Source organism: Cryptomeria japonica, chromosome 7 (genome assembly GCF_030272615.1).
Source record: "Cryptomeria japonica chromosome 7, Sugi_1.0, whole genome shotgun sequence".
Taxonomy (NCBI): domain Eukaryota; kingdom Viridiplantae; phylum Streptophyta; class Pinopsida; order Cupressales; family Cupressaceae; genus Cryptomeria; species Cryptomeria japonica.
The window spans coordinates 570,722,665-570,735,287 of NC_081411.1; the positions used below are offsets into that span (position 1 = coordinate 570,722,665).

The 12,623-nt window shown below is 35.8% G+C and overlaps 1 protein-coding gene across 2 annotated transcripts in view; it reads right to left on the bottom strand.

The window, feature by feature from the left end:
* The window catches only part of LOC131073092 (uncharacterized), a 120,166-nt gene that overhangs the window by 84,210 nt on the left and 23,333 nt on the right, over positions 1–12,623 (bottom strand). For both annotated transcript variants that reach the window (XM_058009455.2, XM_058009456.2), the window contains exons 5-9: positions 9,524–9,760; positions 9,297–9,397; positions 9,114–9,186; positions 8,486–8,554; positions 8,142–8,249 (exon numbers count right to left, since the gene is read on the bottom strand). In XM_058009455.2, the coding sequence (XP_057865438.2) occupies positions 8,142–8,249; positions 8,486–8,554; positions 9,114–9,186; positions 9,297–9,397; positions 9,524–9,760 (588 nt within the window). The remainder of the gene's footprint in view (positions 1–8,141; positions 8,250–8,485; positions 8,555–9,113; positions 9,187–9,296; positions 9,398–9,523; positions 9,761–12,623) is intronic.

Here is a 12,623-nt window from a genome sequence, read left to right on the forward strand (position 1 = left end):
TTTGGGCCATCGACATCTACCTTCTCTCCTAACCACTTTTGGTACCCATCCCCATTCGCAAACCTCCCCTCCTCAATCACCCAAATCTTGATCCCAAAAAATTACCTAAATGTTGATCCTTTGGGTTTCAAGCCTTCAATATTCCCCTTATTCATCTATTGCTAAGAAATGAACATTCTTCCCAATGCCTAATGCTCGAATTTTCCCACCACAATTCCTCTAAGTATCTTTTCAAGCTTCGAGTTATCAACATTTTCTCTATTCTTTTTTGTTCCCTCTTTGATAAGCAATAAATGGTAGGCCGAAGGCTCGACACCCAATGCCTTCCCTATGTCAATCTTTCTAAGTCCACTCATCCCACTTTAAACGTCCCTCTTCCTCCCCTTCTTCAACAAGCATCATGATGGATGTCCGACGCTTGATGCTCGACAAAAGATTGTCTCATGGGGCATCGCAAATGGATATGTTCTTCCAAACACAATGATTGGCAATTGCAATCGACCTGTGACCTAACAAGAAACATTTTTTTCGAGGTCACTAATAGTTTAATTTTTTTCTCATTGGCACAATAGTAGGCCTAAACCTGAAATTTTGACAATGGCTTCATAAGCATGTTTTCAGCCTAGATAAACACCATTAATGCTCAACAACTCCTCCAACCACCAAATCGTAGTCCTTTAGAGCTGTAGAAGGGTCTTCAATGCTTTAGGCACAGATTCCATGAGGCAAACGATGCCCATACTTCATTTATTGTTTGCAAGCGCCTCCCTTGTCAAAGCCCCATCCCCTAATTGTGGATTTTGTGGGCGATCTTCATCCTTCCCGCACTCAAACTCAGAAATCATTAATGCAAGATATGGCAAAGGTCCAAATATGTCCTCTCATGCCTCCTTAGTCACCAAAATCAGATTGGAGTGTGCACACATCTGCATCTCTTTGGTTTTGTTGTTGGCTAGTGTTTCTACCTTGTCTCTACCACATTATTGCTTTTTCTTGGCCCTTATGTGAATAAAAGGCACTTTTGTGCTCATTGTAAGGTTCCTTCCCCTTAGTTATCTATAAAAACTTATGTATTTTGCATCTCTACTATTGTAACTCAGCCCAAGCCCTAAAATTAACGAAATTTGTCATATTTTGCCTCTTCTCACCTTTGTTTTGTTGTGTAAAGTATTTTACGGTTACCTCCATATTAGAGTATATGTTCTATCATTCCTAATATATATGCTATGTTAATTTATCTATAAGTGTTGACTATGGATCAACTCATCCCTCTAGTACTCATTAGATCCTAACCTTCATGCATGCTCTTGGAAGATAGTACATTAGAGGACTGTGTAAACTTTTATGACAGTTTGATTAATCTTTTATGTTGTAGTAAGTAGGAATGATCATTCTAATTTAGGTGCATCACTGCCCCCCTCTTTTTGCATTTCTCTTCTCCCTCCTTTTCCTTCTACAGTACAAGTTTGGGCATGTGTACAAGTACGAGAACTCGGTACATGGGTTTGGACAATTTTTTTTGCCTTTGGGTATGTGGGTTTGGGTATGTTCATGTGTGTGTGTGTGTGTGTGTGTGTGTGTGTGTGTGTGTGCATTTAGATAGATAGATAGATAGAATTGTAAAACTAAATATGTTTGATAGTATGATACTTCATCATTGATCAATGCCAAATGCCAATTGATAGTTCAGAATTTCAATATTATCATATTATGTCATATGCCATATAATATATATCAATGTATCATATATGTCTAGGTTAACAATTTAAATAATAATCATTAAAATTACAAAATTGACAATCAAAAATAATAAATGTCTTCTATCTTCATCAATCATCAAAAGGATCTAGATCAAGATTATCATTATTTGCTTCAAGTTCAAAATCATTTGAACCCAAAGTAGTGTCACTCCCACTAGGTACATCATGTGTAAGTATCTCATCTTCATCACCCATAGTGACTCTAGCAAGATCTTCAATAGTTGCATCCAAGTTGGTATACTCAAGGGTTACATTCCAATGCTTCGTTGACCCATCCTTGTAGTGGTGTTCCTTATGTGATAGAAGATGCAAATTGGAATGAACATAAACCAAGTATTCTGCGTTATTTTTGTAGCCAACCGGTTACACTTGACTAAGTGGATAAAGGAGTATGTACTCCGATTTCGTTCAATAGAAGAAGAACTTGCAACCTGTTGAAATTGGAGAGAAAACCAACAAAACATAAAAATACAAAATGCAATATAAATTAAAGAATGTTAAGTACTAAAGTCTACAATACAAATGTTAAAAAAAAAAAGTAAAAAAGAACTTAATTATGATAGAATCTTGATTGCAAGAGGTTGGATGAACATATAATCTTGACCATGGAGGTACCACCATGTACGAGCATCCATTTTGGATTAGTCATTAACAGCACAAGAACTATGATTTTTCTTGAGATGAACATGCCAAACTCTCTCCTAACGTTTTCCACCACTTTCAAATCTAAGAAGAGTCTAGCAAATGCCTGCTTGTACCCAGTAGCAACTTTAGTATCTCTATTTGGCAAAGCAAGTATCGTAGATCTATAGTACTTGAGAAATAATGCATATGCAAGAAGGTGCAATGGCATGGTCATCTTGTTCCAACGATGAAGAATGATTTTTTTCCACCCTTTTGAAAAATATTTCTTCAGGGTCATTCTATTTTTGTGCTATTATGACTTATTCTTTGTATCATGGTGTCCATGCCATCATAGACTTCCCCCAAACATGGTGTATCTATGTCAGCAAACATGATCATACTCATGATAGGCTCCGTAAAATTCAAGAAATGTTCCAAATGAGCCCACCAATCATCACCCAAGACCAATGACTTGACCTTTTGGACCCTCTCTAAATTTAACTGCTTCCAAACACTCCATTGATTACTAATAACCATGGCACTCAATGCCTCTCCCACCTTCAAAAGTCGTCTCAAAACAATTGTATGTGATGCAAATCAGGTCTCAGGCTCTCAGCAACCTAGGGTCGTGTAAAAAAAGTCAATAACACATTAAAAAATATTATATACATATTAAACATAGCATAAATTTAATTTAATTAATTAATTAAATTTACCTTCAACAACTCCAACCTCGTGAAAGTCCAAAGAAATGCCTTGTGACATATGGTGGTTTGTCAAACATTTGGATCTCCTCACCCTCTTGGCATATTTCTTTCACCCACTCTATTTTTGTGCCAATTGCTTGCATCACCAAGTTAAGGGAGTGTACGATGCCTGTTGTCCAAAAAATGTGCTCATATCTTTGCTCAACGAAAGCATCTGCAACCCTGTAATTTTTTGCATTGTCTATAATGATTTGGACAACATTTTCATGACTCGCCATCTCTATGGAGTCAATGAGGATTTTGGAAATGAACTTTGCATATTTAAATTGCCACTCACAATCAACCACCCTCAAAAACATTGCCTCTTTGGGGGACACTGCAATAACATTTATTAATGGACAGTTTTTGCAATCTTTCCATTCATCGAAAACAATCGAAACTCCCGATTCAACCCAAGAATCTCTAGTTGGTTTGAGTGATGTTTGTACAAAATTCTTCTCTCTTCCTAATAAGGTGGTGCGCACCTTTTCATACCTAGGACTTGTGAAATCAAGAGGTGCACTATTGATTGCCACCATTTCCCATCAACATGCTAATCTCACCAAGTTGAAAGGAAGACCATTGGCATAGATGCAAAGTGCAATTTTTTCCTCTACAATATCTCTTGCTTCCATTTTAAAAGCCTTCTCCAATGAGCCTCTTTTGCAGGAAAGATTGGGATTTCTCCTTCAACTTGTATGAAGCTTATCTCCAAGAAAAGATGTTGGGAGGCCATTACCAATTGACAATCTATAGTTAAAATCATTGTGTTTCTCTTTGTGAAAGGATGAGATTTTATCTTTTCTCTTTCTACCATACAATCAACTTCTTGTTCTCTAAACGAGTGATGCTAATAAGAGTGCAAGCTCCCCGCATTGGTTGCGCACTTGGCCGAGCTCCTACCAACAAAGCTTCCACAGATCACGGGGTTGTATCAAGAACCCAACTAATAATGCAAGTTGGCAAGGAACAAGTATTTTAGTTCGGGAAGATTGAGACCTTTGGATCAAGTCGAGCCATTAAGACTTGCGTCAGCAAGGTACAAATGGTTTTGGGCCATTACACACTCAATGTAACCCGAGGGACAAAGTCGTGGTCTGCACAAAATGTGTCAAGTTCAACAATCGCAGCTAAGAGACAACCTAGCCCCTTGTATTACTTTCCTATGCAATATCTCTTGCTTCCATTTTAAATGCCTTCTCCAATGGGCCTCTTTTGCCGGAAAGATTGGGATTTTCTTCTTCAACTTGCATAAAGGGTATCTCCAAGAAAAGATGTTGGAAGGTCATTATTGGTTGATAATCTATAGGTAAAGTCGTCGTTTTTTCCTTATGGAAAAATGAGATTTTAGCTTTGCTCTTTCCACCATACCATCAGCTTCTTGTTGTTCTCTAATGAGTGCCACTATTTGTGTGGCAGACAACCCCTTCTTATCTGCTCTTTACACATTCTAATCCCTTACCCAGGAGGGCCACAAAAGTGAGGTTTCACTCGATAACATGAGCTCCTAAAATTGGTTTTACACTTATTACAATTCCAATGATATCCCCCACCTCCTGGAAGTTCTTCAAGCATTGTAGTATGTCTCCATAAAGGAGATCCTTTATTTAAATATTTGGTTTGAACCCCCACCCACTAAACTTGAACTAGTTGGCATTCTTGCAATCTGATTTTTCTATTATAAGAAATTACACAAATTTAAATTAGAAAAAAAAAATGCAAGCTTAAACTATGTACAAGCTAATGAAAGTTCATGGCGAAGATCAAAATACATTATAACAAATAGTAAAACTTGTTTCACTTTTTCTAAAAAAAGATTTAAAAACTTGAAAAAATTCATCAAAATCTTGAAAAAATCATTAAAAAACTAGAGAAAAGGGTTAAATGCTTACCTTAGATAATTGAATCTCCTTTGTGCAAGCTATCCTCCTTCCTCAAGCACTCCACAATGAATCCCCTCCGAAAATAACCAGCTGCCCTTCAAAATGAGAAAGAGGGAGTGAGTAGACAAAATGAACTTTGTCTAGGGTGAAATGAGCCTTTTAGGGCCGATTTAAGGTTTAGGCAAAAAAAAGTAAAAAAAAAGTTGTTTTAAATGTTTTTTTTGTCACTTTATAAAGTGACTAGATGTTTTCCCTATGGGTTCACTAGGGTATGCCCAAGCGCATCCAAGGTACGCTCCATGCACCTCAAGTGCACTATGGGTAAGCGCCCGCACACCCACAACACACTTGGGGCACCTAGGGTACACCCACAACACACTCGGAGCACCTAGGGCATACCCTAGGCACACCCAAATGCACCTTGTGGTGTACCCATACTCGGGTGAACTCAATGCAGGTACATAGGGCAAAACTTGCAACATAGCTTCTACATGTTGTTAGCTGCAGGATTAGCTGAATTATTTAGTGTTAAGCTGGACCAACACTGTTTCATTTCAGTTAGAGAGGAATCCAACCTTCTCCGGAGATTTGATCTTACAACAAGGCTCCCACACCTAACATCAGTACCATTTTGTCATTGGAATGTCGGACCTAGTTCATTAGGGTGCAATTTCATGTGATGACAACTACATTGGTTGGCATTGATAAAGGGTGTAAAAAATTTAGGGCTTTGCAGTTCTGAGGTGAAGCAAAATTGGAATTTGATAGCCAGAGCTACAACCTTAGTCTTGCTTTGAAGGTGTCAAATGAAGGGCTTCAGAGCTAGGTTTAAAATCTAATGTTACCTCCTACTAATGAAATGATTCAAAGGTGAAAGTTCTTATCAGGAAGTTGAAAGTTTGCACAATTTGGAAGGTTACTTGTGTGTACGAGGTGAAATGGAAAATCTAAGGTCCTTTGTGCTTTGGATATACAACAAAAGAGTACGGTGACGTATAATCAGGATTCAGCTCTATATTCTGATAACATATGTGATTGCTAGGAATAGTTTGTTGGAAATCAAAGTAGTAGGATACGCCTCCGCGCCTCCCCAAGAATGTGTATCGCTGTATCCACTATGGATATGGATACGATATGGCACAAATACACGTCAAATATCATACCCACACGTGCCCAAAAAACCTTGATTTTCCAACTATGTTGGATATTTTGTGATTTGATTTTAAAAGAATAAAAAAAATCTGACATATATCTTTCTAAACTTAATTGAAAAAAAGTTTAATCATACATTTTTTCTTCTGATATAAACAAAACATACACCAAATGAGTAAGGCTAATGAAAATGTTTTTCTATTTCAGCAATCCATTTTTCTTCCAACGCAACTCTACTATTATTTTTGGCATTTTAAGTTCTACAATTTTTTTTTTTAAATGTTTACAGCTTTATATTTATATTTAATATTCATATTATGCTGTTCAAATGTTACAGATTTTTTAAAAATTAAAATTTATTCTTTACATATATATAAAATTCTTAATATATATTTAGTTGTTTATTTCTTTACCAAATTATTAATATTTAAATTTTCACATTATTTTAATTTATATTTACTTATTTTATTACAGTTTTTAATTTTTTATTAAGATTTAAAAATTAAAACTGTAAATTTTTATTTTTTAAGTTTAAAATATTATTTTTTAATATATTTAAATATATATTTTTAATATATTTAAATATATATTTTTTAATTTATATTTAAATTTTAGTTATTTTACTTTATTTTAGATTTGACCGACATTATCGTTAATTTAATTATAGGTCCTGGTTTGTATATTTTTTTGCATATTGTAAATTGTTAAATCAGCTTATAATTATTTATGTAGCAATTATGTGTCTATATTGGTTTTGAAGTAATGAAAATCTCCTCTAATAACTTAAAAAATTATGTTAAATATATTTGTATGTGTTTTTTATGAATATTGTATCAAGTCGTATCCGTATTGGGGGTCTTAAAAAATGGTCGTATCCATATCCATGTCCATGCAACTTCGCTGGAAATGTCAAGTTGATTTTCGCTTTGCCTTCCATCTCTTTCTTGGCAGTTACTAGATCCTCTATGCATTCGTTTATGAAACCAAGGATTCTTGTGGAGCCTAATTTGATGGGCCTTCTTTTTAAAGCCCTTCTTTTTTTGCTTTACAATTATCATTTATGTGTAGCATTTGCCACTGTTGTTCTTTGGCAGGTTATGTGTTTATGAGTGTTTAAGGGAATAGGGTCCCATGTTAATGTGATAGCTATGGTCAGATCCTTCAGGCCGACATAGCAAATGGAAAATGTGCGAATGGCCTATCGACCTCACACATTTACAAAGTCCAATTTAATATTAATACTTATCAACTTTGTATTTGCATGTATCCCGCCACCCTTAGATAACAAAAAGACGTGTTGGTTAAAATATAACCGATCACTAATGAAGAGACATGATTGTTAATAAGAAGCCGACCCCTGAAGGAGACGTGTTGTTTGGCATCACCAATGCATGGGTATATAGTTCGGTTTCCCTTTCACTTCCAAGCAATCAAATTAATCATCAAGCAGATCGTATTCTTCTTTGACAGCATTGTGATATTCTTCAGCAGTTGCATCATAGCGAGTGGACTGCACTTCTCATACACAGCAGATCGTACATTTTGTGAATTGAAGTGTTCAATAAATTGTTTGATGCTAGCTTCAAGGAGTGAAGCAATATCATTGTAAAAACATCTTGTATATTGATAATACAATAAGGAACATTATTGCTGGGTTTTTCACCTTCAAGAGGAAGGTTTTCCCAGGGTATACTCTCTGCATTTTGTGTGAATTTTCTATCTATCTGATCACTAAAATTTAACATCCCAAAGAGCCCACATTAATCAATCTTCAAATAATAAAGACTGCCAGAATATAATATCCGCTTGCACTCAGAAGGCGCTACTTAATGATGGGATTTTTTACAGGGGGGAGGTTTGGAAAAATAAAGGAAAAACAGAGACTGGAATATGAGAGAAAAATGAAGCACATAGAAAGTCAATGAATGAAGATTCTATTTATATGTCTAAAATATAGAAAGAGCTACAAAAGCTACCTCCCCAGTGAAAAAGACAGGACGGCCTTCTTTAGCAGCTTCTACAGCATTAAACGTATTCCCAAATTCATCTCTGATTTTATGAGCAGACCATTGTGATGCAGCCGCCTGACATTTATAGATTTAAATTTGGTCAGAAAAGTAACTCCATCCAACAATTAGAGTCAGTAAACCTGTTTGTCTATCATACTATCTCCCTCTTTTCATAATATTTTGCTACCTTCGTATGAAATTCTGTATTAAAAAAAGAAAGAAATTGTACATATTACAATGTTCACAAATAACAAGATGAGGTCAGTGGGAGTGAATATTGGTCGTAGAGGGGTTTAACTTAAAGCACTTACCTGGCAATATATCACCTCGTGCAACAGAGCATAGAGGGGATTTGTATAAAATCCTATCCAGTTTTCAAACTGAAGAACCACAATAAAAAAAGTGTATCACTACAACATATATATAAATACTTATTAAGTACTTATGCCAATTATCATATTAGAAACTGAGATCTGAAGGAGTTCCAGACTGAATTGAGAAGCATGGCAGAGCAATGAAAGAACCAATTATTGCATTAAAACCTGTCATCCCAGCCCAAGGGAACATTTTCCTACCTAAGGATGAGTTTTCAGGTGTGGATGGGTTTAAGAGCCAGTAAACAAGAGTACAAATATTGGGAATGAAAGACTTTTGAGACAGTTAATACTTCATTGCCAATGATCAGCACTTCTATAGCCTAATTCTGGTTTCTTTCTTTTAAATACAGCCCACCCCTACTATAGCTGCAGCCCTACCATTCTGCCTTTCTCTCAACTGAAACTGTCACAATTCATAATAAATCTCATTGATTGCAATGCCCTTCCCTCGATAATGTCTTCGCTGACTGAAAGCTCATACTTATTCCTATTGATTAATCATAGTGACTTATTTTTGTGAAAAGAGAATATATTAAAAAGAAGAAACAATGAAAACACTTACCGCCCTTTTGAACATGTAGCTAAGTTGTCTTGGAGTTCCAGGTACCAGTATAGGATCCCAAGCATTCTCAAACCTGATTAGTAAATGTCAGTTAATAAAAACTTTGTGCGAGATAGAAACAGGTTACGAACTCCTGAAATAATACAGTAAGTTTGAAAACCCAGAAAAAATAAAATCATTTACATATAATGTAACCGTTCAAAACCACCACTTGAACCCAAGCCTGAAAGACCAAGGAGCTGAAGACCCCTTGGAGTTAATATGCCTCCAGATGGTAGAGGTACCTATGATAAACAAAAATCTATATTACAGTTGACACAGTGTACACTATCATTAGTAACAAATAAACTAAAAATGATATGGCTACTCAAAGGCTGACAAATGTTTTAGCTGGACAAATGGTGGCCCACCCCCATTCCTTCAGACTCTGCCAAGTGAAGAACTACTTCACCAATAACTTCTTTGTCTTGAGGAAATCGTTCATAGTACTTCTGGTTCTGCAATAAAACGCGCTTGTAGCATGCTCTATACACATCGTTTGCAGTACATCCATCATTGATCGGTGGAAGCCCTCCAGTTAAAAGGACCTGTTTCAGACCTTGAGGTTGAAAGCTTAAATATGTAACTGCACAGAAACCACCGAAACTCTGCAAATGAACAATAGAATATATAGCTATTTAGTGTTTACCAATCAAAGTGAAAATCAAAAATATTTTTATTCCTCAAAATAACCATAATATATTGAAATTATACTGAGATCACTAGAAGCAAAAATAGAACTCGGCATTCAAAACCCAGATATACAAGGTTTAGGATCTAAAATTTGCTGATATGCACATGTTTTTATTAGGCACGTGTAAGGAATTCATTTTATGCATCTGGAAATAATATCCAGCATGCCTCAGGAAGATGGTGGCCATAAATGAATATATAACTTGGGTTTTTACATATGTCAGAACATAATATAAGGAATCAAAATGCTTTGGTGTATTTATTTTTTTTAACTACTTAATATTTTGTCAAAAAGTCATCAGAATTGGAAAGATTATCGTTTTAATAGTTTGTTTCCATGTAATTTACTAGGTATAAATCCAAGCTACATAACTAAGACATTTCTTACAGTTACATATGAGCAATCACCAGCATGATCAAAAAAGGTAACCTAAAATAGGTAATTTCAGCCTCCTTGCAAAAGAGGAGTGCTTACATAAATCCCTCCATCTTCAAAATATAAAATGATGAGGTTTCCGCTTATGTTCATATAAAGAAAAATTTGGAAACATTATTGAATGTTTATTAGAGATTGGCTACCTTTAGCAGATTGATCATTCCAAAAAGAAGTTGATTGGCTAGTGTCTTTGCACTAGAGGTTCCTTTGAATAAATTTGTTTGCAACATGAGCATCAAATGTCTATTGCCATCTCCTGTATAACAGGATTGGTTAGTTTCTAAATTATACACATTAGAGGTTCCTTTAAAATTTGAATAGACGTGTTGGCAACACTAATATCAGCTGTTTATGTTATCTCATGTCCTTGCACTCTTCATTAGCATAAAAAGTTTCCATGAACCCATATGGTAAATCTCATTAATGTTAATTTAGTAGTTGCAACTTATGTCTCCTTTTGTTAGAAGTCTATCAGTTTGTTGTGATGGTGAAGCTATTATGTTGTAGTAGTACCATATTGACATTAAAGAACAATACACTAGGGCAAAGGAGCCAAGCAATCCTTATCTCTCAAGGGATATAAAGGACTGATAAACAATAGAAGTCCTAACAAAAGTAAAATGCAGCCTTCTTGTGTAAAGGAATGGTTTCATATTTTTAAGTGTGTATGTTTTCAGGGTAGAAGATCACAATATGCAAAGTACTCATAAAGCACTTAATCAAGACAACAAAGTACATATAAGAACAGAGCTATCACAATATATCTTATTGAATGTAAACTGTAAAGGATGTCAAATAAACGAATACAAACTAAGAAATACAAAACGTACCCATATTGACTTGAACATGCATAAGATACAAGTAAGAAACTAGAAATTGACTATTTCCCAAAAATTTGCAACATACATATTACAACTACTCCCAAAGATCATTTAAACTAATTTTGAGCCTAGTTAGCATCTAGTGTAAGTTATACCTATGGGCATATCTAGAGATTAAAAATGCCCATGCTTTAAGTGAATAGCTTTTAAATGAGAGAGTAATCTTTCTTATCTATTAAGTATTTTTTTTTTTTATTCGTAGGGGAAAAAAATCAGTTTTTTATTGGCTAAAAATAATTTTCTAAATGAGTTTTGAATAGATTTTTAAGTTTGGCTTGGTAGCTGAAATTGGATGGATTAAAATAAACTTTGACAGGGCATCTAGAGGAAATCCAGGGCCAAGTGGGGTGGGATGCCTTGCAAGAGATCATGAAGGCAAAACTCTATGTGAAAGGAGCATACATCTGAGGGTGGCAACGAATAACAAAGCAGAATTTAGAGCTGCACTTTTCGGACTTCAATGAGGACTTGATATTGGCGCATGTAGGATCCACCTAGAAGGCGACTCCTTCATGACAATAAATGCTGTTAGACAAAATGCCACTCACAATTGGAAACTAGAAAACTAGCTAAGACCGATTACAAAAACAACATCCAAGCTAGAGGGGTTTAAAATCATGCACATATATAGGGAAGGTAATCAAGAGGCTAACGTTCTTGCCAAATATGATGAGGTGGATAGAGGGTTGGTGTGCAGGATGAGATGGATAAAGGGGTCTTGAAGACGACAGAGTCGGTGACATCGTATTTACGGACAATCATGCTTTGGAGTTGGGCTTGATGGGAACCTTTCCCAGGTTGCACTAATGTGATGGTGGCACAATGCAGGTATTTATTTGGTAGAGTGGTGAATCCTATGCAAGTCATATGCTGGTGCCTTAGGTTATGATGGGTTGGGAGGTGGAGAGCGAGATGGAGGACACGTTAGTTGGCCAGACAATGGTTGTAGACAGCCCATTTTTCTAAGCACGGAGGTTGGAAGGGCACAAATACCAAATGTTAAATGTGTTGATTGACGTGCAATATAATGAAAGGTGGCAGGTGAGTAGCATATAAAGGCTTGAGACGCATGTTAATCGCATCTAAAGTCAAGATTAGAGAAAATCAATAATGGATACTGTTGTGACCCTTTCACACATCACCCCATTGCAAACGGGGACCCCCCTTTTTTCGCCTTCCAGCAGCATAGGTCTCATAGATTAAGGTGGCTAGTGGTCTAAGTTAAGTTGCAGATAGGATGTTTTGCCTTAAGAAATGATCAAGATCTCATTTGCAAGCAAGAAAGGTCCTAGGGTTTTGAGATGGTGAAAATTAGGGTTTTAGAGTGGCATGGGCTAAATTGAGAGAATGGTCATCAAAGCTGCTTTCAATGGTAAACAAATGTCCTAAGATGATGAAGTATGAAAGCATTGGGCTTATTAAGGCTTGAGGTGAAAATTTGACTAAGGGAAGATCCTGCTC